The sequence below is a fragment of the Hyalella azteca genome, unplaced genomic scaffold (genome assembly GCF_000764305.2).
Source record: "Hyalella azteca isolate HAZT.00-mixed unplaced genomic scaffold, Hazt_2.0.2 contig7971, whole genome shotgun sequence".
In the NCBI taxonomy this organism is placed as follows: Eukaryota; Metazoa; Arthropoda; class Malacostraca; order Amphipoda; family Hyalellidae; genus Hyalella; species Hyalella azteca.
In genome coordinates, this window is record NW_025938078.1 from 42,145 (window position 1) to 66,125 (window position 23,981).

At 41.0% G+C, this 23,981-nt stretch overlaps 1 protein-coding gene across 2 annotated transcripts; it reads right to left on the minus strand.

The window, feature by feature from the left end:
- Positions 1 to 512: 512 nt before the first annotated feature.
- Positions 513 to 23,971, minus strand: LOC108668828 (mediator of RNA polymerase II transcription subunit 16). Of its 2 annotated transcripts, none has more exons than XM_047881435.1 (22): positions 23,325 to 23,971; positions 22,704 to 22,792; positions 22,166 to 22,303; positions 21,198 to 21,287; positions 20,580 to 20,691; positions 19,996 to 20,128; positions 19,336 to 19,446; positions 18,941 to 19,066; positions 18,371 to 18,496; positions 17,177 to 17,316; positions 16,262 to 16,393; positions 15,741 to 15,902; positions 15,119 to 15,314; positions 14,635 to 14,839; positions 14,355 to 14,494; positions 13,919 to 14,013; positions 13,465 to 13,560; positions 12,676 to 12,830; positions 12,569 to 12,615; positions 1,959 to 2,092; positions 1,324 to 1,460; positions 513 to 771 (listed from the first exon to the last, which is right to left on the minus strand). In XM_047881435.1, the coding sequence occupies exons 2-22, from the start codon at positions 22,757 to 22,759 to the stop codon at positions 675 to 677; spliced, it is 2,628 nt and encodes an 875-aa protein (XP_047737391.1). In that variant the 5' UTR covers positions 22,760 to 22,792; positions 23,325 to 23,971; the 3' UTR covers positions 513 to 674. The 2 variants fall into 2 exon arrangements, with proteins under 2 accessions (XP_047737391.1, XP_047737390.1); XM_047881434.1 differs by having other exon boundaries at positions 22,704 to 22,916.
- Between the last annotated feature and the right edge of the window lie 10 nt (positions 23,972 to 23,981).

Here is a 23,981-nt window from a genome sequence, read left to right on the forward strand (position 1 = left end):
ATGTTTCACGAGTGGTAATTTTAGGGCAGCTAAGGGGTTTAGTGTCCCGAAGTCTCATTGCAGGCAATTGTGCGAGGCCTGAAGTCTCATTGTGGCAATTGTGCAATTGCCTCATTGCAGGCAATGTTTCGGGAGTCCAATTTCCTTTGGTTCTTAGAATTGAAGCCTTCTTATTTGTCTACTGTATTCTTGTTTTAGATTCGCCTGACGAGGGCGCTACATCATTTCATGTTATTGACCTCATTTTTACATCTCCTGCTACTCTGTTCAATTTTATTGAATTTAATACGGTAATAATTTTGTTAGCCGCCACTGGGAAAGGTGAAGCGGGAAAATTCCCACTGGTTCAAAAGGGAAAACGAGAGAAAATAAGCCGACACCATTGGGGTAATCGAACAGAAGTCAACTCTTACACCAGATAATGATAACTTCAGATTCCATCAGATGTGGGAAATAGTTGGTTAACCCTCGCCCATACTCGAAGTCATACTCGAAGAAAATAAAGGTTGATGGCAGAAGCTCATATTTACTTTATCACATATAAAAAATTAGCGTTTAGACAAGTAAAAAATAGCATACATACATTGTATTTACAGCATTGAATCGATGTTCTTCTATAATGTTAGTGACTAACTGGCATAAATCATGACTTAGATTAAAGCAGGTAAGCAGTTCTACGGCATCCAGTGGCCAGAGCAGAGGCAGCACGAGCTCCAGAGCTGTTCCCAAGGGTTGTCAGGATCATGTTCTGCCGAGCGCACACTCCAACACCTGGCGATGAAAGGAGACATTCAAGCCTCAAGACATGTATTTTAATTGTCGAGGAAAGTGCAACTGTGACCATAGCTCTATGACAACAGTTGGGTTTATGGTCAAGTGCACAAAAGCGTCTTATTCTTGTTGTGGCTTGACTGACTTGGAAAAAGATAACATTCAAGGACGAAGTACCGTTCCTACTTCAAACATTTTTCAAATCAAAACTTACTATAACTCATCCATCAGACTATACACTCATGCCGTGGACAGTGAGCGTTGAATGAGTCCAGTAGCGCCATATAAATATTAGCACCACTCCAATTGTACATGTTTAGATGCCACTTAATCTTTTCCTAACACATTCTACAAAACCAAACTATTCCAACCCAAGATATTTAAACCAACAAAACCAAGGCTAACTATGAAAGTTCCGATTATTTAATTTAGATTATAATACACATTTTCAAATTTTAGAAGAAAAACTAACTCTGCATTGATCAAACTATATTCGTTTTCTACTCGACTTGCAATACGCAAGCAAAAAAGACTTGTATGAATATGAGTGACCTGGAGCAGTGAAGTTTGGGGGCGTCTTTAGGAATGAAGTGAAGGAAGAGAGGATCACGCGGGTTGGCGGGAGGAAGACCTCCTTCTAGCTGATAGTTGCTTAGTGGGGGGGCCTCGTCCTTCTCGCCGTGCTGGTACTGTCAAAATAATAGTGCATATCAGATGCTTATTTGTCTCTAAAAAATGCTCATTTAATCTATAAAAAATCGTTATGACTAATAGGTTGGTTCATGATCAGATAGAGCATCACTTTGATTATTGAAGCAGTAGAAACGAGTGAGAATTAAATTATTAAGAAAAAGTATTTGAATCGAAATTTTAGGTTTCAAATCTCATGAACTAAATATTTGCAGTAGTGGCCTCTAATTACATTACTGTAAAACAACCTCCGGTAGGACTTTAAGTAGGATCGGAAATTTATTCAAATTAATGCCGCATTACTTGAAAAAGAATTTTGCAGACTTGTAAGCGGAACTCAAAATAAGTGGAGAAACAGCAGCTAATAATAATAATAATAATAATAATAAAAACAATGGCATCATAATCTACTACTCACTACATGGAACCTCAAATAATTGGACATTTAGCAGCTAATAGTATCAATAATAAGAATAGCCAGTTTATTGACAACTGACGTGGACAGGAGAGTGTAGCACGGTAGCAGGACCAGAGAGAGCAGCGGAGGTGACGGTTGTGAGGTACCCGCGCGCCGGCAAGCTCAGTGAGAGGCTGCGACCCAGCACTTGTGTCTCCAGCAGTACCACTTCGTCTGCAATAAAACTAACATTAATTTGAGGTGAAAAAATTAACGAGAAGTTCTTTAGATGCTCGTTTAAGGTATTATGAGGACCTCATACTCCTTAAGATAGAATATTTTTCAAAAAAAGTAATCGCATGGTTTCTTTCGAAGAAGAATTACGCCTAGAAATAACATAAGATCTAGTAATGATTATTGACTTTATATTGAGACTGATTGCAACAGAGAGCATGTTTACAACTCCAAAAAACTTAGAATACAATGAATTTTTCTATACAATAAAAAGACAAGAAAAAAACTGACGCGGATGAAACTTACATATGAAATTAAACTTGGTAGCAGTGAAGTCGATGGTAACGCTGATGAAAAACCAACAATCGACAGCAATAAACAAAGAAAACCAGTAACGAAACCTCAAAGAAATTATAACAAGGAGAGCGAATAACGAAAGGCTGACCAAAGACGGAGCTAAAATACAGACGAGTGTCGGGAAACCTCATGCAAGTGTGCCCAGCCACGCTGCATTGAGGTGCAGTTCCATTCATTTCTACTTAGGCACGAACAGCAAAATTATAAGCAGGAACAATTACAGGAATATATATGAAAAAACTAGCTTGAAGCACGTAACACAAACTGAAAACAGCACACAAAGCGCAATCATTCTTCCTAAAATAATGGAGTAGAAATTGAACACTAATGCAATACAATAAGCGATACAAATAACTTTCAAAGTAGAAAAATCGGCATTAAAAGTGATTGAATAGATCAGGAAGGGAATAATCAATAAGAACTAAACAAATTTGTAAAAAAAAAACAGAAACATTCAGATTTCTTCTTTGCCAGGATTTACGTAGAGAAAAACGACGTTGGACTCTCTAGGTGACATAGTACTAGGCGCCGAACATAACACCTGACTTGCGCGGGAGGTGTCGATAGCTGGCAGTGCGCGCGATTTCTTACGGATCATTGGTTCCAACTCGTCTTCAACAGCATCATCTTCATCATGGTCAATTTCTTCAACGGCTTCATTTATAGCTTTGTCTACGTGAGCTTGCTCAGCAAGCTTCTCGGCTTTCTGCAACTCGGTATATTGGCTTTGGTTCGTCTCTCGATCAATTCGTTGACACGGCGCCTCCTCACAGGACGACCGATCTTCGGCGCTCATCAGGGGAGCTGTAACATCACCGTCAGAAGATTGGTTGTCCGAGTCCTTACTAATGTCACTCTGAACGTGGACTTGGCAGTTTGTGTTTCCCCTGATAATTTCCCCTTCCAATTCATCGTCGGATTTATTCGATGTTCCTTCTTCGGACTTGATCGATCCTAAACAATCAGAGAGAAATTCGCCTGATTGGGTGAGCTTCTTGCGGTCAGCCAAAGAGCTCTCCGACCGATTCAGGCTTCCAGCGGACTGTGAATCCAAGTCGAGCTGTGAAGCTGTACGCTCCACAGAGATGATGTCCTGCGAGTCACCAGCAACGAGCTTGTCTCGGGATGACTTCTGACTAGACGCTGAGCTATCATCGCCATCTTTGTCCAGAGACACGGCATCGTATGTGGAGAGAGCTGCGGAAGCAGCAGCCGAGTTCGCAACACGATCAGCTTTTCCGTTTTTAGTGGAGGCTTTGAGAGGAGTGAGTTCATTTTCTTCTTTTACACTCACGCCTGATTGACGTTTATAACTCGCAGATTTATTGGGAGAGGTATGCTCGCTAGGAGCCATCAGTGGCAAAAATCCGGCAAGAAGCAACATCCACACTAGGGCAGCCAGAAGCCAATAACCGTGTAGCCAATACCCAGGGCTCATGACCATAGGTGCAACCGCTCCGGCTGGGGTGAGTAGAACAGGCAGAATCCAGAAGAGGAAAAGCACGAAGAAACAAGCCACAGCAACTGGATACAAAATTGTCAAGCCCAAGATGAGTAGAAGCCTGTCATCATCGTTCGGCAGAAACACTTCCTTTGCTTTAACACCCATGATGATGAAGTTGCCCGTTATAATTTAAACAATTGAACCTAAGCAATTAATATATTAACAAATGACAAATAAATTTGATAGCAAAAAATTAATAAAAATCAACGAATGCATCCAAACTTCTTGACAAAGGCGTGCCGTGAATGTGACGAAGGCTCAGGCAAAACTACGCGACCGCAATAACTTGGTCAGGGATGGCCAGCGTCCGCTAGCGGCAATGTGCTATCTGCAGGACAGGACGCGCTCCATGATAAGCTCCACACGACGCACTTAAAATAAAGTAACACTAAACACAACTTCACCTTAGCATGCATCCAAAATCATACAAGACAATTCACAACTGTACAAATTTACATTATAAGCAAGCCGTAGAAATATATACACAAAAACATTAAATCATAACATGCTTCGAGTTTTTAAAGCGATGTTCTTCGAGAAAAAAAAATAAAGAAAATTTGCACCACCAATGTATCAGTTGAGTTAATTTCGCTTCCCCAAAATAAACTTAATTCGTCGAGTACCTAGAAGCCAACAATTAGTTAAAATTATGGAACAGTAATTAAACAGATATAAAATTTCCAAGCTGATACTACTACGTTAAAAGAATTCCAAAATATTCTTTCAGTTTTAGAATTGAATGAAGATGTCCACAGATGAAAATATTTCTCCAATGGCGGCAAATTTCTTCTCGAGCTCATAAAACCTTTCGTTGTCGCTCAGGTTGAGACTGGTTCCAATATGAACTCCGTGCACGTAGAGATGTAACCTACGATATTTCATGGGCCGCTCTTCGGATTGGCTCGAGAACTGGCGCTGCAGCAGCACATCTTGCTGAGGCGACTGAGCCATAAGGTCAGGAACCGAGTCTGCCATGTCATAATCATAGGCCTCAGGAGGAGGCGGAGGAAATTCGATTTGGTGGTCATTCTGAATCTGTCGCGGTGCAGGGGGAGGAGGTGGCTTATGATGGACTGCTCCTTTCAGTTGTTGCTCCAACTGCTGCTTGAACAGCTGGCGCTGCTGGAGCTGTCCTCCACCAGCGGAGTTACTTTCTTGCTCCTCAGCGACGTGAGGTGGAAGAGTTGGACGCCGTTTAATGGAACTCGATTGCCATGCAGGATTTCGGTAGCGCGTAGTGCCGCGATCCTGGTGTTCTTGAACGCAAGTTTCAGAACCAGTGTCACCAGCGGTAGTTTCCTGGGGTTGGCTTTCCAAAGCTTGATCGGAAGACATCGTAGCTTGCCGCTCCTGTCGAGACTTGAGCTTCACCTTGAGTTGATTCTGCAAGGCGTTCATGTCCACCATCATGGGGACAGGTTGTGGCGTACTCATCACTACACTTTTGTTTAACGGTTAAACCAAAGAATGAGTTGCTAGAAATCTATTAGAGCAAATAAACCTGAAAAGTGTGTTTAAAAATATTAAACATTCTGAAAGATGTACCCTATACACATCACACCCTACTAAAATTTAGTTTTGAGGATCGTCGAAAATCATGCCTTGTCGCTTCAGAACATGCCTCTTATCTGTGGACTTAAGGGAAGGTCTACCGACGTAAGGCCCTTCTGTGAGCGATTTTAACTGGTTTTCAACAACAGGCTGTTCTGTAAGAGTTTCAGACTGGGCTTGAACAACAGGCTGTTCTGTAAGAGTTTCAGACTGGGCTTGAACAACAGGCTGTTCTGTAAGAGTTTCAGACTGGGCTTCAACAACAGGCAGTTCTGCAAGGGTTTCAGACTGATTTTTAAAGGAAGGCACATCGAAATCATTTGATTTGACTTCGACGTCAATTGGAGTTATTTCATCATCGTATCCCTCTTCGGTGACAGGAGGGAGACTAGCCGTAGAATCAAGTCGTACCAAAGAAAGATATTTATCAAAAGATCGCTGGTCAGGCAAGCCCTGGAACGAGTCTTGTTTCGGCAGGAATTTATCTACACCAGCGGGTCTGGGACTCGTAGAATCAGGCTGCGTCGTACAAGTCTCGGTGTTAGCTGCCGAAACGTTAGATGGGGGTTCAAAATGACTACTCTCTTTGAGGTCTTTTTCGAGCCGTTCAACCGCATCTAAAATCAGCTGATCATCATCGTCAGCTGGAGAAGAAGAATAAAATGTATTAGTAATCCTACAATCGACGCCAAGATTGCAATTTGACCCAGATAATTGATCTTCGGGGAAGTCTTCAAAAGCAGAATCGTCACCCTGATTAGGCTCAACAGAAAAAGCTAGATTATCGAAATGGTAGCCTTCATCATCTACAGAACACAGCAGATGAGAGCGGCTCAGAGTGCCGTATGAGGGAACAGGATTCTTTTCACGGTCAACCAGAGTTGACGCGTCATAGGCAATGCTGACGCGAGACGCTCCACTATCTACACCTCTAGCATTTACACTTTCCAGTTTAGAATTTTCTTCGAATTCGGGCGTATTTGGAGTATCAGGAATAGAGTTATGCTCACTCCCGCTGCTCTGATGTGGCGAATGATCAACTTTTGTTCTACGATTGCTCAGGAACTTATTTACATCAAACAGCACACTTGCGGGTCGGTTCCGAAACTCGTAAATGGATCGTCCATCCACAGCACGTTTATAACTTGAATTCCGAACTGAAGACCTTTGAATACCTGGAGGATCACGATTTGTGGAACGTTTGCGCTCGACTACATCAGCACTTTCATTATTAGACGAGCTGTCATTTCTTTCACGAGTTCTCGATACATATTTATCTTCAACATCAAGAGCTGTGTTGAGTTCACCGCTACTTAAGTCTACCCTATATTCACCTTTGTCTGCATTAATTTTTGTAAGAGTCACAGTACCATCCCGTAGAGCAACACCATCAAGCAAACCATCATCTATGCCGTGTTCTTGGCGTCTCAAGACAATGCAGAGCCCGATTCCACCACACAAGAGCAGCAGCAACAGGATGCTACCGATGATAACACCAAGTAAGAGCCGTGTGTAAGCGGCGCGATCTTCACTGTGTTCTACCGAACTGTTATCTGACTTTACAGGCAAGTGACTATATGATAACAGAGGATAAATTCCAAATGCAATCAAAGCAGCGCAGGAGCACACAAACAAGGGTACAAGAACGATCAACACTATTTTCCACGAAGGAATGCACCGAGCTTTTTCTTTATGGTGCAAGTCTAATTGGGTGTCAAGGGCAAGTTTGGAACGATATTTGGGTTCTGTCAGAGCCCAAAGTTTTCCAGCGTCGGGCTCGGCGGTGGTTTTATGAGCGCTGTTTATGCCGGAGTCGTTGGAAGAAAGTTTGGAGTTGCGGACAATACACGAGTTGCGCAGAGAGCGAGGCGAGTCGCTCGGAGAGCTCTTCTCGGCAGCCTCGTCAGGGATCGTTTCCGCTCTCGACAGTCGCACGCCCAGCTTACGTGCCTCCTCCATATTCATGACTGCGCGTACGAATCCTGCTATACGCGCACGTATCTTTTTTTACGCGCACGTATCTTCTTTTACGCGCACGTATCGTCGCATACGCGCATGTATCGTCTTATATGCGCACGTAGTATCGTCTTATACGCGCATGTATCGTCTTATATGCGCACGTAGTATCGTCTTATATGCGCACGTAGTATCGTCTTATACGCGCACGTAGTATCGTCTTATACGCGCAAATACGCGCATGTATCGTCTTATATGCGCACGTAGTATCGTCTTATACGCGCACGTAGTATCGTCTTATACGCGCACGTATCGTCTTATACGCGCACGTATCGTCATACGCGTACGTATCGTACTGTACGCACTCTGCACTAAAATGTCGTCAGCACTTCCAATTCACGTCAAATTACCAGAATCCCCCATTACCATTCCAACTCATTTCAACAAAACAATGCAGCGAGCCATAATATATTTGTGTTATGAGAGTTAATTTTGTTTACCACCAGTAAACGCAATGAAAAAAAGTTCTTCAAACGCACAAATTCACTATCTACATAATTGAAGACATGGCAGGTTCGTAAACTGATAAGCTTGATCTAACCTTATCTTTAAACATAGATAAGACTTTATGGTGCGGAGTTGCAACAAAAACTACACCGGTGCACAGGCAAGTAGATAACAACACGAGGCATTTTATTAAACAATTTTCTTCCATCTAAATTGATATAAAGTGAAGCCAAGTAAGCTTCACTCAGGCAAGCGCTATGCTCCCAATGCATCCAAACTTCATATTTATAAGTTAATATTGAATGACTATTACTCGATCAGACTGCATTAACTTTCATCTCATCATTTCGAACATTAAAAAATAAAATAATCCGTCTATAATAACTGATTGAATAGATCAAACTAATTTCATTTGGGCCATATAGCCTTTTCACTTCTCAGTCACAAAAAATCTTATACTTCTCATGGAAAAAGGTGCTGCAAACAATAGAACGAATGCTCAAAAACAATGTGATCACGCAATAAAATAATATAGAATATGAAAAAAGAGAATGTTAAGCCAAAAACATAAATTGGATAGTCGTACCAGAAACGAGACTAAGTAACGGCAACGAAAAGAAGTAACAGGAACGAAAGGAAGTAACAGGAACGAAAGGAAGTAAGAGGAATGAAAGAAAGTAACAGGACAGAGAGGGTACTACTAAACGAGCAAGGAATACTGAAGCCGAGCCTGATATGTCACCACGAGATCGAGACCCTGCAGGACTGAGAGCGTATCCTTAGAGGATGGCAGGGTACGCGCTGGCTGGGGAAATGCCCCAGAGAGACGCATGCACAGATAAGCTACAGCAACAACAGGATGCAATTCTGCTTAAAACTCTTGCCCCACCTACAATGCGCTAAATCATGACGTAACAACTATCCATCCGACTTATCCTCTTACAAATAATACGTTAGATGATGACCTAACACCCATCCATCCGACTTACCCACATATAAATAATGCGTTAGATGATGACCTATAACAACCATCCATCCGACTTACCTTCCTGCAAATAATGCGTTAGATGATGACCTAACAACCATCCATCCGACTTACCCACATACAAATAATACGTTAGATGATGACCTAACAATCCACCCGAATTTTTAAACAAAATAAATCTATATGCATCACAAAAATATTCAGCAGGCAACAGCCTCGACAGCAAAATTTTTAGTAGAAAAATTTTATTCACTCTGAAATAACATACGAATTTGATATTCATATTTTGTTTCCGTTTGGGGGAGTAGAATGAGAGGTTTCTACAACGGGTTGTCTTCAAATTGCCCGAGAGTGACTGATGATATACAGGGTCCGCAATATTTATGGCAACGCATGTTTTTTGTTATTTCTCAATGAAACAAACAGGTGCATTGTTTTTTATTGGATGAGCTAGTAGCCAAGAATTACCTAAACAATTCTCAGACATATTTATTCAATATGACCACCCTTATTTTTAATGACGGCCTCCAATCTACGCGGGAAAGCTTCACAGGAGACACGCAGCATTTCTTGAGGGATCAAGTCCCTTTCTCGTGTCAATTTAGACTTCAAACTATCCAAAGAATCATGAGGTGTTCTGCAGACCCTACTCTCTAAAATTGCCCACACAGAAAAGTCGAGAGAATTCAAATCAGGGCTTCTTGAGGGCCATTCATTTCTGCTAATGAACGCTGGGATGTGGCCCTGAATCCAGTTTTGGGTCATGTTTGAGCCATGTGATGGGGCAGAGTCTTGTTGAAAACTCCATGGTGAGCCGTTGAAGTGTTTACGGGCCCAAGGTTACAACACAGCTTCCAAAATGTCCGAAATGTATCGCTGACTTTTCAATTTCACTCTTGAGGGGACAAAAACGAGTGGGGACCTCCCAGTGGCGGTTACCGCGGCCCAAACCATCACGGACATGGGAGTTTGACGTCGTGTTGCTGTTTTGGTTGCCACAGATCATGCATCCCGACTCCAAACTGTCATTTTGACGGTTAACGCTTTGTTCAATGTAAAAATTTTTCTCGTCACTGAACACCAAGTTGGGCAGCGTGCCATACTCGATGAGATCCAGAATGTGCATGGCATCTTTCGAGCCTCATTCGTTCACGACGGTCTGTTAGTTCATGCCTTGTTTGCATCTTGTAAGGGGAGGTTTTGAAGTCATCTTTGAGGACTCTACGCATTGATGTCTGACTGACTCCTGCTTCCGCAGCCAATTTTGCAGCTGAGCGACGAGGGTTTCTCCTCAACTTATCCCTCGTGTTTTTGACCAATTGTTTTGTTCGGACACTTCGTTTCCTTCATTTTTTTTTTGAAGGGTTACAATTGCATTTCTATCTACTGCCATAAGTAATAGTAAATTTAGACACCTTAGACTTCTGCAATATAAAATAGAGGAATTAATAGATGATATTAAGCTTCATTATAAAAGAAAAGTCTCCTAGAAATCAATTTATTTTATATAGCAAACATCCGTCGCCATAAACATGGCAGACCCTGTAATGCGTTCGGAATTGAGGGGAACTTCATATGCTGTTCGAAATTCGGATGTTAAGTCATTTAAGACTATCGTGCAGCGTTTTAAAGCACGCGCCCTCATGTGAGCTCTGAACAGAAACACGCAGCTTTACTGACAGCTTAGAACCAATTAACGTTAAAAAGTTTCGTATTTGCGGGAGAGATTAAATGGGAGTCAAGCAGGAACTGATTTCATCAATTAGTTGAATCCTGACAGCGCGACCACAAATGGTTGCTATAAAATGACTTTCACAGCTTCACGATCTGCATTATCCAAGTAGAGAAATAAGATAGATAAGAATAAGGATAATATGCTGAGAGGAATTATTCCACGAACTCCTCTTTTAAGATTACCCGAGGAATTTTTCCACGAACGAATTCACGACATAGGAATACACCTAAAATTAATTTTGTCGCATATTTCATTCTCGAACATGTAGATGAGCTATACTAGAGTAGCTTCAACTAGCATAATCGTTTGGATAGTTTGAAAGTTTGAAGTTAGAAATAAAACAGGCATAATAGTTTTGTACGCATTTACATTGCATTCGGCGATGATTTAACATCAGCGTTGAACCGGAGATGCATGGCGAACGTCAGTACCCGTAGGCGTGCTTCAAATAACTATAAAAGGAAGGAACAACCACTTGCATCAGTTTTAAGAGGTATGAGAATAAGGTTATGAGGCTTGTCGATTTGAAGCGCAAGAACTGAACAGGTGACGCGTCGTCACTATTAATTGGAAGTTACCTTGGTGACTCCTTAGTATCCTAGTATATGTTTCGACGTGCACGACACAGCACGTCGGGCTGTTTCACGGCCACAGCAGCTCGATTGGTAAAACTGTCTTTTTGCGTTTCTAATGCCCCAGGTGGGTGAGGAAAGAATTCCTCATTGTTAATTACTTGTTCAAAATCCGATGTTAACTAAATTCCAACTATTCTGGCTGTCAAGCGACAATATGAATACACATCATCCCAGGCACCAACAAGATTTTCAGTAGTTTTATGGACTGAAGACATTCTGCAAGCAGTCAATTTGCAATCGACTCCCTTACTTTCTGAAAGGCATTAAACTAACTGAGAGAGAACCTGGGCCTCTGACAGAATACAGTCTCCCTGGGTTTCTAAAGCGCTAGTTTTTCACTATGGCCAAGTCCGACGCATAATGAGGTTTTTATGGAAATCGTTTTATGCAGAGTCACTGTACCGATGGCCAGCATTATCGGAATGGAAGCGGTGATGTAGTTTGTAGGATTGTGGCTCATGATTACCACAGGAGTTAAAGCGTAGAGATGTTGTCTTCATTGATAATAAGGTAGCAGTGATTTTGAGACGTGTGCTATTAACGAGTTAGTGGTCCTTTGGTAATGTGTCATGCAAGTCTATGTCAATGTATATAGTAGATAGCGCAATTTTCCGGTAGAGGCTTTAATGTCGCATTCGAAATTTATGAGAAAAGCTTGCGGTGTCATCTAGGTGGATTGTGTTTTCGAGGTGGAGACTTTTATGAAGGAAGTGACTCAACGGTTCCGGCTACTTATTGTTGTTGTTTTTTTTTGTCCGGTAATATCCATACCTCCTTGTTGTTGTAGGGAGTGGATAGTCCTCAGGGTCATCATCGTTGGTCCAATATTCCATTAAGTTATACTGTTTCATCGCTGCTTTCGGTCTGAGTACGTCTGCCTATGTTCCTTGTAAAGACGTCACATAAATCTGGTGCTGTCTGATCCTACTTGCGTTTCGCATTTCCATCACACAAACTGCCTAAGCAGTAGATCTACTTTTTACTACAGTATATATTCACGAGAGGAAGATATAGAGGCACTAAAGATAAAGTCACAAGATCATAAGAGATTGATGTAGAGCTGTGTGAACAGAGGAGACAGCCAAGTCCAATATTCGAGCAGGGAACACTGTGGTTAAAAGACTGTAATACTGACCTATGAAGGAGGCGTCAGGCTCGGCAGGCATGAGGCGCTTGTAATACTGACCTATGAAGGAGGCGTCAGGCTCAGCAGGCATGAGGCCCATGAGGCGCCTGTAATACTGACCTATGAAGGAGGCGTCAGGCTCAGCAGGCATGAGGCTCATGAGGCGCCTGTAATACTGACCTATGAAGGATGCGTCAGGCTCGGCAGGCATGAGGCTCATGAGGCGCGTAAGGAGGCGGTAGAGCTGCGCCCACACGTCAACGGAGTCCGTCTTGCGGATGATGTGCGGCGCTACGAGTTTGGAGTGGCGGTGCAGGACGCGCGCCCTGAACAGCACCTCGCGTAGGTACTGCAGGGTCTTCACGTCGCGGACCAGCTCGCCCTACAATAGACACCTACATTAGCAATGAGTTACAAAAATAAATGGAAAAAATAAGTAGTCAATAGTATGTTGCTGGTCTTACAACACACGCAAACACAAAAACTCGTTACACCAAAAAAGTCATTGTTGTAGTACGTGAATTTACAACAGACAAGCAACAATGAGCCGAAGAAAGACTCGAGATATTCGCCAATAGCATTGCTAGGATCTTCCAAGCATCAGTTGATCGTAGCATTCACCAGACCACGAATGCAAGGGAAAATTTAATTAAGCAACTAAAAATTATTGTTGAGCTTTGCTTATGAATTGTATTGCACTTCACCTTAAAAAGATGAAAAAGATTGTATCAAGTCGTCAGAACCAATAGCGAAGTTACAGAATTTGTATTTATATAGTAACCTGCGTTACTGAAATAAACCTAGCTTTCAATCGTGCAGAAATTTTTGGCGGAAATCAACGAATAACAATACTATGATGAACGCATGCTGTGCTGCGAAAGAACAGACGCCTTTTATATATTTCTACCCCCATAGCCTCACAAAAAATAATATTTGCGCTGGGACTTTAAGACCACACACTCTACAACCTCACAGTAGATAATATTTGCGCTACCACTCCAAGTCCACACACTAACTTTGCCGGTCTGTGCGATAGAGCAGAGCAGGTACAGCGTCACTTCTGCCGTGTACTGAACTAGCGGCTGAAGGTATTTACCAATACGAGGCTCCACCTGAAATATGACAAACATCCATGAAAACAAACATCCAAAAAACAATATCCTTTGCTTATATTACTCATCTTCAGTGGCGAGGCTATATATAGTGAATTAAATCAGTTTAAGCCCTCGAAAACCATTCTGATAGTTCAAAGACACCCTATAGTGTCGGTATGATAAGTTTCTTTGGACGACGAGCGCGTCAAGTGATACTACAAGGGCCAAATAGGTCATAAATATACCAACACATGTTACACTATGTAGACAAGAGAGTGAAGAGACTCCCAATTCAATACTTTAGTGATCAACAATAACCATTACCACTGTGCACTGTAAGACACCACCAGTTGTAACCATCACAGCTGGAACTAACCTGGCAATCCAGATTCTGGTTGACACTCATCATAAACTGGTCGACACTTTTGTCCAAATCCAGTTGCTCAAGAGAGCTGCGGTTTTCCAGATATGCTGAAAGGAAAAATAAAAATCGCATTCAAATATTAATTCAGATTTCATTTCAAAGCTTTAGAAGCAGAGAGAATAATCAATAAACTTGAATTATGAGCAAACTTCGTAGCGCATGTCATTTGAGTCGCACAAACTAACATACCGACACTGTACCCAATTAGTGATTTAATTACAAATTCACTCAAATGTACAGTCACCATTTTGATACAAATTTTAATTTAAAAATCAATTTCAATGTAAGGATTTTTAAGTCAAGTTTTGACTGAAGAAATCATGATCGTAATGTTTGCAGTGAAACGCTGACTAAAGATTAACAGAAAAAGATGAAACAAATCACTCACAGGTCAACAAGGTAGAGGCGCATTTGTCGCTCAAACAGTCCGCTGTTACGGGCCTGAACTGCCGGAAAAAATTCAGAGCTGCCGACGCCTGAGCTTGAATCATGGTTTCGGTGGCGCGGTGCTGGCTGCTTGTTGAAAGTCTGAAATAAACACTGTAATTAAACTCTTACTCGACAATTTCGTGCCTCACATTGAACTCGGCAAGATAGCAGTGTGACCATCTAAGAATTCAGATGAGCAGTAATCCTATAGAATATGGATTCACTGTCATGCAGCTCACCTAAGAATTGAGTATTTTAGAAGCAGCATACGCGAGTAAAGCTTAGTGTGGTAAGAGGGGCCGTGAAGTGACAACGTGTCCATGAGTCTGTCCACGACGGTCATGACACTCAAGGGGGGCGTGTTGATGAGCAGTTCCCAGTAGTCCTGGCCAGAGACTAGGCTGTACTCTAATAGAAGTAGCACGCACAGCGGCCACAGATTGCCTGCAGTATAATAGCAGCGTTAACATGTAATACATGATCCAGGAAGAACAATCAGCTAACAGAAGTTACCAGCTACATAAAAGCAGCTCAACTTTATTAGTCCATTAGCTATCAATTCATAAATGTTATGAATAAATACGATTTATTTCTCTATTTTTGGCGTAATCGACATTCGTGCAGCCCAGAGGCAAGACTTGATAGAGCCGCAGAACAAAAATTAAAACAATACGAAGAAACAAAAATTAGGATGATGATGAGCAGCAACAAATGTTACATCACCAATATCAGTAGATTTGACAAGCGAGAACAAGCTGAGGGTGCCGTAAGAATCGTAGGACACGAGGGAGAGGCCGGTCCAAGTGTGTGCGAGGGAGACGGTGAAGGGGCGACCTGCAGCGCCAGTACCAAGCCCTCCTGAAGGCAAGGATGAACTGCCACGCTTACGGTCTTCTGTCACTAGGTTATAGCTTCCCATCTGAAGAGATATGGAGAGTAAGATGAGCATTTAATAATTTCAACATTACTGAGTGCTGACTTCGGGCTATAGTATGGTATTTGCAAATTGCATGCATAATGAAATCTTTGCCGTCATTTACGTGCGTTGAAAACGGACGTTATCCACGTAAATGCTTGCGTAGAGTGTACAACTAGTGTTTTATTTAGGCAACCTTTCTCTTGTTGAGAGACTTTCTCTTTTAATCTAATGACAGTATTGATCAAAATAATTTAATTCCATCCTTACACTCAAATCACTATCACGACATAGGTTCACAAATCTTAAAACCTGATTAATTCAGACAGAATAATTATAATTATTCATATTCATATTCCAATTTATGATTCTGAAAATGTACTCTCTAAAATAAGACAGAGGTGCCTCTGGGCTGCCGCAAAGACCTACGGGCAGGAGGGAGCTGAGGTTGAGGGCGGTGATGGTGCCGTCTTCAGTTGCCACGGAGATGACGTGTGGCAGTTGACACGCTTGGAAGAGATGTCGCTCGCAACTCCCCAGGCTCACCACTCGTCCGCCAGAGCTGCACCACTCACCACACAACACCCACGTCTGTCAAAGCACGTAACCTTAATTCTATGCTTAAAATTACATCATTCAAAGCAACGTGTGTCATTTCGGGAGACGGCAGAACAGTTATTCACGGGCCACGAGCAATGTAGCCGCACTTTCAGCTTCGTTTTAGGAATATGTTATCACAAGGCCTGACTTTGGGAAACATGTTCACGCGTAAAAAGAAATGTTTCCAACGTACGTGACAAAACAATTTCATGGGCATTGAAATTCAAACTAACAATTAAATTGAAAATACAAATCATTAGAGCCCTATAGCTAATAACAGCGACACTTCTACAGCGCAATATCTAGCGCAGGCTGCAGTTGTGCACGAGCTAGTCGAGTAATTCTGTTACCTTGTAAGTGATGCTGGACGGACTTGGCGCTGCGGTCTCGCTGCTCTTGAACAACTTGAAGACGGGCTGCGTCTTCTCCTCCAGCCTGTACTTCTGGACGATGTAACAACTTGTGTTCTTACCAACTGAGCTCTGTAATATAAATGTCTTTCCTCATTGATCATTATAATATTTTAATGTTTTTTTTCAAAATAACATGAAAGATACCTAAGCTCGAAAATTATTTGTGATTTAATGAAAACTGATAATTTCCCTCCAAATTTCATCATGCAGTTTCCCTCAAACGGTATCAAGTTTGACGAGTTGATGGCAATGAACTACACACACAATTCACAACTTTTGTCAAGTAATCCAACCATACCTTATTAATCTTTTAATTATTGTTATTATAAACATTTTTACTCAAGGTCAGCCAGTTTTTCTTCAGTAGACTCGTTTCTTAACTCAGCGAAATTAACAACATGATTTAGCACAGGCTCCTCCTACAGACAAGGTCAGCATCTCAGATGACAAGGACCTTGGAGTGAGCGCAGAACATTAGTACCCATACTGTATATATACGGCGTTGTTAGTTGGACGCTGAATACACATTATTAGGGACAATATAATCATGTTGATACAACGCTTTTTTGTCCATTGATTAGTCCCAAAGAAGATTCGATTAGTTACAAAATTTCCAATCAGCAAATGGAGATTAAATTGATTTAGTCAACAAGCATCGACTATCTTCTCAATGCCTCAATTCGGCGGGAACAGCATTTACCCTTACAATTTTGCATTTATATGGAGCGAGAACAGCAATAAACCTTATAAGTATGCATTGATATGGAGCGACAACAGTAATTAACCTTATAAGTTTGCATTGATATGGAGCGAAAACAGCAATAAACCTCTTAAGTCTGCATTGATATGGACCTTATTTTCGTCAGTAGCAGGATCAGCTGCAGCAGCAGCAGGCGCTGCTCTCTCAACAAGCACCAGCAGCAGCAGCGTGGGGTCGTCCCGCACAGGGTAGACCACCTCAGTGACGCGAGAACTGCCCGACGCAAGCTCACCTGTTGACAACACAGCATTAGTGAGATGGTACTTCATTAGGGAATGTTAGGACTAATCTTTTCGGTGAGTTACCATAATAAAATACTGATCATGAAATAAATAGTAAAAGTGCAAATAAGTAGTAGAATGGTTTGCTAGCGCTTCAGCTAACAAGCTATTTCGCGCCGGGTTCATAATATAACATCGCCAGCAAGGCGGAAGGTCTCAGTTATTAAAAATCTCAAGTTAATCATCACCCACAAGGGGCGGAAGGTCTCAATTGTCCAGCCCGCTGAAGCTGGCTGGAAAGAAGCAGCGTTAGCAACTCGAAGAGACGCAGTGACAAGAAGGGACAAGTGAAAAGGAGGGACAGGTGACAAGGAGGGAAGGTTAAAGGCAACAGAAACGAAGACACTCGAACAAGAGGTCACTTACACGGGACGTCGGCCGCCCGCACGAGAGAGACAGAGAAGGGAAGTATAAGGAACCCTACCTACATGACCGTTAACCCCACAACTGAGACCAACGGTCACGCACCGCGAGCTCCGAGGTATGAATCCTCCTATGAACGCGAAATCACATAAAATTTCTGACCAACACACACACGTCAGAAGTCCCCCCTGAGGGAAAAATGTAAGTAGAATTGCTCATTCTCGCTTAAAGTTCCAAAAACAACACAATATCTGCAAAAAATTCGATAACCATACACTTGATTGATAACGTGAAGAAATGAATGATCAGTTACGATTAGAGTCATTTGTTTCGAATTTCAGATGCAGGTTAATTGGTAAGACCTTATTTAGACTGGCACGTGTAATCAAATTCAAAATCCAGCGCATGAATCTTATCATACAGCTTTTCAACAAATACAAGACAAAATCTTCCCAGAAACTAGTCTAATAATATGGAGTCCAGTCATAAGTAAGGCTGATGTCACGAGTTTAATGAAGTGCCATGCCATGCTCCTGCAATAAGTTAATATTACTGTCCTGGCTCACAACTAACAGCATTAATCATAAGGCTTCTAGTGTAACATGGTATGCCATGCTCCTGAAATAAGTTAATATTACGTACGTGGCACCGCAGAGTCCGGGGGCTCGTGCCGGAGGTTGGAGTCAGGGAGCGGGGGCCGGTACGGGCAGACGCTCTCGCAGCACTCGATGCTCAGGCGCAGCTTGCCAGCGTCGTCGTCAGCGCCGTCTGCACACAGGCGATGTATTGCATGTCATGTAACGTAGTATATGTGAAGACTGGTACATGTGTCCTGCAGTACACCATCACGGGACTGCAGTACACCATCACGGGACTAGAGTACACCACAACTGGACAAACAAGGCATGTGCGTTAGGGAATGCCCCCCAGACCAAATACCCAACACCCCAATAGGTACTTAATGCCACAACTGAGACCCGCCATGAGACTGCAAGAGCCCTGCGGAGGGTAGCTCGGTAACCATACTTACTGCTAATACCACAAACGACTTCAGAAGATACAGGCCAGAATAGATCTTCAAGTGAGGACTAATCGCCTGTAGTTGCAACAACCTGAAAAAACGTTATCAGAATCCTCAAGGAAATTTCAACAAACTCTAAAGAATTTATTTGTTGTAATTAGAATGGCATTAGCGAGGTGCATGATACTCACCAGGTAGTGTCCGGCAGCCGTTCTCGTGAGCCTCGCCGCCGCCAGAGACAAGGTCAGAGTGAGCGAGGCACAACCGCCAGCACCGCACCACGTCAGGCCGCCACGCCGACACCGACACCGACCCGTCTGTACACGCACACAAATGTAGCTATCATCCTCGAGCTAAATTATATATTATAATCAAATTATTATTTTTATATAGAGGTATTTAATCAAATTACTTTAAAACACAAATTCAACAATATTTGACAGCAACGCAAGTAAAACGAGTGACATAAGACTTCGAAAAAACGTAGTGAAATGCTTTGAAAACAAGATTGGCTCATTTAGCTGTATAATCGTCGAAATGGCGCTAGATAAATGAAAAGACAATCTCAATAACATTTCGCCCTGACCAGGAGCAAAGGCGATGTCAGCGGAGGTGTAGTGCCCTCTGGAGGCGCCCAAGACGCGCCTCACGGTCTCCACAGCGTCTTCCCGCCATATGGCCACCACCAGCACCAGCCCTCGTGAGATAATCAAATAAATTCATGCATACACAAGGCTTTTAATGCTTCATAAACGTCACCAAAGACCTCATGGATTCCGTATTGTACATTTTAACACATTTTCTTCAAATACATTACCCGTTGTCAATGCTGTTCATGCCTAAGAGCCTAGTAGCTAAACATCAATCGTCACAGGTTCAGAGTTATTCATGGTGACAGGCGCATGTTTGCATACCAATTTTTCAACTTTAATCTTAAAATTTGCTCTTTCTCTAACTCTAATGCAAATTGTTCTACTATTTTCGAGTCAACACTTGGATAAATGCCTAGGAAAATTAGCGCTGCATGATTCAACATCCAAAAAAATCATTTATAGAGATAGAACAAAAATGATCTACACGTGACCTAAGAGCACAAGACTAGCAACCAAGGAGATAAGCTACAACCTTTATATCTCAAAGTTAATAAATCAGCATTGAAAAACTACGTTATGTGACACCACATTAATATCTAAAAGCTAGCTATGAGCAAGATAAACATGAGAAGTAACGCATGGCAAGATCTTACCTGATGCCGTGACCACCACGACGCCGTCTGTGGCGCAGCCGCCGGGCGCTATCAGTGACGGGCTGTGCTTCAGTAAAGTGAACTTCTCACTGTAAAGTGAGTTGACTTTCACCTCACCAAGGTTGATTTGAGGCTGAAAATCATTTCAATTATATAAGTAACAGCAAGAATAATACAGCATTTTAAAAAAATTCTTACATATAACATAACTATAATATTCATTAAAAATCATGATGATCGCACCTATCACCAACAGCTGGATTGAATGGTAATAAATAGACAATGATCAGTTGATATGAAGAAACAATAAACAAACAAATAATGCTCAAACTCATTAAATTCTGCCACTAAAAAGTAGAAGTAAAACTTTAAAAACTTAATGCAATAGATTTCGTTAGTTGTATTGCAAGAAGCTTTCCTCAATGTAGCAATATAACCAATCATATATTTAATTAGCTTGATAGACCGATTTTATCGTATCACTCATACATATAAGCAAGAAAATAAGACTCTTAGCAAATTAAGCCATTCAGTTTTCACGAGCTGGTCAGCACAACAGCACAAAGTTGCAGCACAAAACTCACACGCTGCCCATTGTGGAGGAAGCTGGCAGCCAGCACCGTCTCGCCTTCTAAGTAGGTCTCTGAGATGGTCTCAAAGTCTGGTTGCAAGGCACCGCATGTCTGTTCCAACAACCTGGAAATGCATCATCAAAACTTCAAAGAAATTTTAACAAATTACAAAAAACTCATTTGGTATATATGATGGTAATATCCTAAACATTTCCTTACAAAGATTTAATCCAAACTAAATTATTGGAAAATGATTGAAAATCTTATTTACCTATATCACATGTACAAAGTTAGTGACAGGAAATGATCACCTAGCTTTGTCAATGTTAAAATGTTGTTCAATACATTCTTCACATCTTAATTAGAATCAATTGTTAATCAGAAACATCTTAATTTGAAACATTATATACTGGTACCTCTTATTTTTACATTAAAATGTGAATGAAAATTCTAGGAAATTAATGGAAACAATACAAAGCCTTAATATAGAGTATAATTGGTGTTTGTAACCATGTCAGTCATTTCTCAGCAAGTGATTGCAACCTCATCATTATTCATACATATTTTGCACGAAAAACATCTAAATAAACCCTCTTGCATTACATATTATAGTTATCCATAAACACATACTTGACATAGCCTCCTTGAGTGACAACTAGCAATCTGTTGCCATCATCTGAGAACTTGAGGAGCTGTACAGGCTCACTGCACGGAGTTATTCTGGAGGGAAGACAATGATTTACATGGCAGTCTTGCTATGAACATTACACAAAATAAATAACAACAAAGAGCAATAAAAAATACACAACTGCAAGTTATTAGAGGAAAAACATGTAAGGGTTCCTTTGCAGGAAATTGAAATAAAATGCGTGTAATAACACAATTCCAGTATCAGATAAAGAAGCACAATTGCCACCCATTGCAGAAGACTAAAGTTACAAAGGAATGAAAAACTGGAAGATTAATTAGTCACATATCACATGACAGAAACAAAATAGGTGTCAGTGATCAGTGATCTTAAACTTAGACAGAATAAACTTTTTCTAGACTCCCTCAATATCAGTAATACATCTAGGTTTTCATAAGTTCTGCTGAAGAATAATCCAATTAGAATTTGAGTATATTATGAAACCTAGAAAAAATCAGTTATTACTGTTATTTATTTGGAAAAAATATACTTTATTTGAATTTTGAAATACTTATAATTGAAAATGTTTTAAATACAATATAATATGTTCTTCAAATTGGCCATCTGGTCTTGTTTATAGTGAGGCATTTGATGGACTCGCATTTCTTTGCATTTGATAACTACCTATGCCACTGCTTCCAATGCATGCTCTTATTGCCTACAGTGATATTCATTAATGAACTTCCTCACATCACAGCAGTCACTTTTCCTAAGAGAACATCAAAAACATTTTTAAAGTGAAAATATGCAGACAAATTAAAACCATAGAAATATAGGTATAGAAATTAGTGAATTGATACATTAATTTGAACCTATGTATCAAGTGTTTCAAATGTGCATGCAGTTCTATAAAATTAGAGTAAACAATGAGCAACACAGCATAAGCTAACTGAAAAATCCCATCACTCACATGGTAGACTGGTAAGGGCAGTTGAGGTCAGCAAGAGTAATGCAATAAATGGGCTTCTTTTTTGTGTCACCAGCAGGGCAGGCAAGTTGAGTGAAGGCCACCACATTCTTGCAGGACACGGCACACACTCTTCTGCAGCTATTGCAGGAGATTGTGCATGTTTCTTTAATAGATGTATATAAATAGTGAGATCTTTGACACTTGCAATGCACCATTGCTTCTAAAATATGTAGTGCCAATATAGTTAGAATAATGAGCTCAAGAAAAAAATGATATGAACATAATAAAATCAAGTCTGCTATAAGATGAAGATCCTACATGGCAAAATTTCCAAGCTGCATCACCTATCTTAAAAAATTGAGAGTCCATACAAATTCTCAGCACCATGAGGTAAATAAATATAAAAGTTCTTTACTCCCACAACGTTTAATGAGAAAATCTGATTCATATTGCAAACTGCACAGCAGGATAGTTCAAGCTTGTTAACTGAATTTTCATTCAAACAATTTATAAGTCAATACTTCTGAAGATAACTCACTCTTGCAGGGAGGCTGAAGTCGTAGGCTGTGTCACATTGAAGCGTAGGTCCATCATTTGACTGTTTTTGTCGGTCACAGTTGCTCCAGACTAAAAATTCAATGGCTCAAATGATAGATATTTATGTGAAATGAGCCATACAAAGAACTACAAACAACATGTGTAAACTGGAATGAAATTAAATTCAATGCAATGCATAGATTTTTAACTGAATCTGAAATAGAAAATTCTTTCCATCAGTAACTAAATTGTGAAACTTTTCTTTATTTTCATTAACAAATTTACCAAGTCTTATTTATAATACAAATATTCAGTAAAATAAAGAATCGTGTGAGAAAACACAGATACTAATTGCAAGTTAGTATTATTGGGAACTGTGTCTGGTGCAACAAACAACAACTTGGTGCTTTAAGGTAGATGTATGCACAATCTTGAATAATTCTACAATGTCAACCATTTTGCAACCTTATGATAATTACAAATTTTAGAGTTTGTTAAAAGTTTAATAGTTTGATTATCATAAGCTAAATTTCTTTACTGGCAGACTTTTATGGTTTCACAAAAATATTTTCATCACTATCCATCAGGGAATACTAATGCAAATGCCCCACTCTTCACTCACAATGAGTCTCCACCCAAATAAAATCTATGTTGTTTTGTCTGCTTCTTGAGGAAGTGGAGTCGTCCTCCATACACCTCACGGCTCAAAAGGCTCCCCTCGTCTGGCAAGCCAATCTGTAATAAATAAGGCTATTAGGCAAAATAATTGTGTCTTATGAGCGTTAAATTGTGCATCTGATTAGTCTACCGGTTAGTAACCCTTACCTAGCACTAATCTTGTCATTTGGACACAAGGATTCATAGGGCCAAAATGGTCCAGCCTGGGCTGGCGCAGCCTGGAGCATTCAATTTGTTTTCAGGGGGAAGTGACTAGATATTTACGAGCATACCTTGGACCCTACTACATATACTTTACCACTACTACAGTCCGGGTATGGGGGCAAAAAAGAATAATTTCTTGGTCCAAAGACTTATCTTAAGGACAGTGAGACAACCTCCAGCAACTCCCCCTTACAGGTGATGCACTTATATTCCTATGTACATCTGCAGGAGAGGTGCTGGTGGTTTGTGGCCATTTGGCCTTTTTGAAGTTCTTTGTCTAGGTTATTGGTTAGGTTTAAAGTTGCTTCAACTTTCCCGTTGAGGCTAAGAAAAGTGATACACTTTGCATAATTTGTGCTTGAATTTTATGAGGATATTCTCCTCCACCTAATATGCA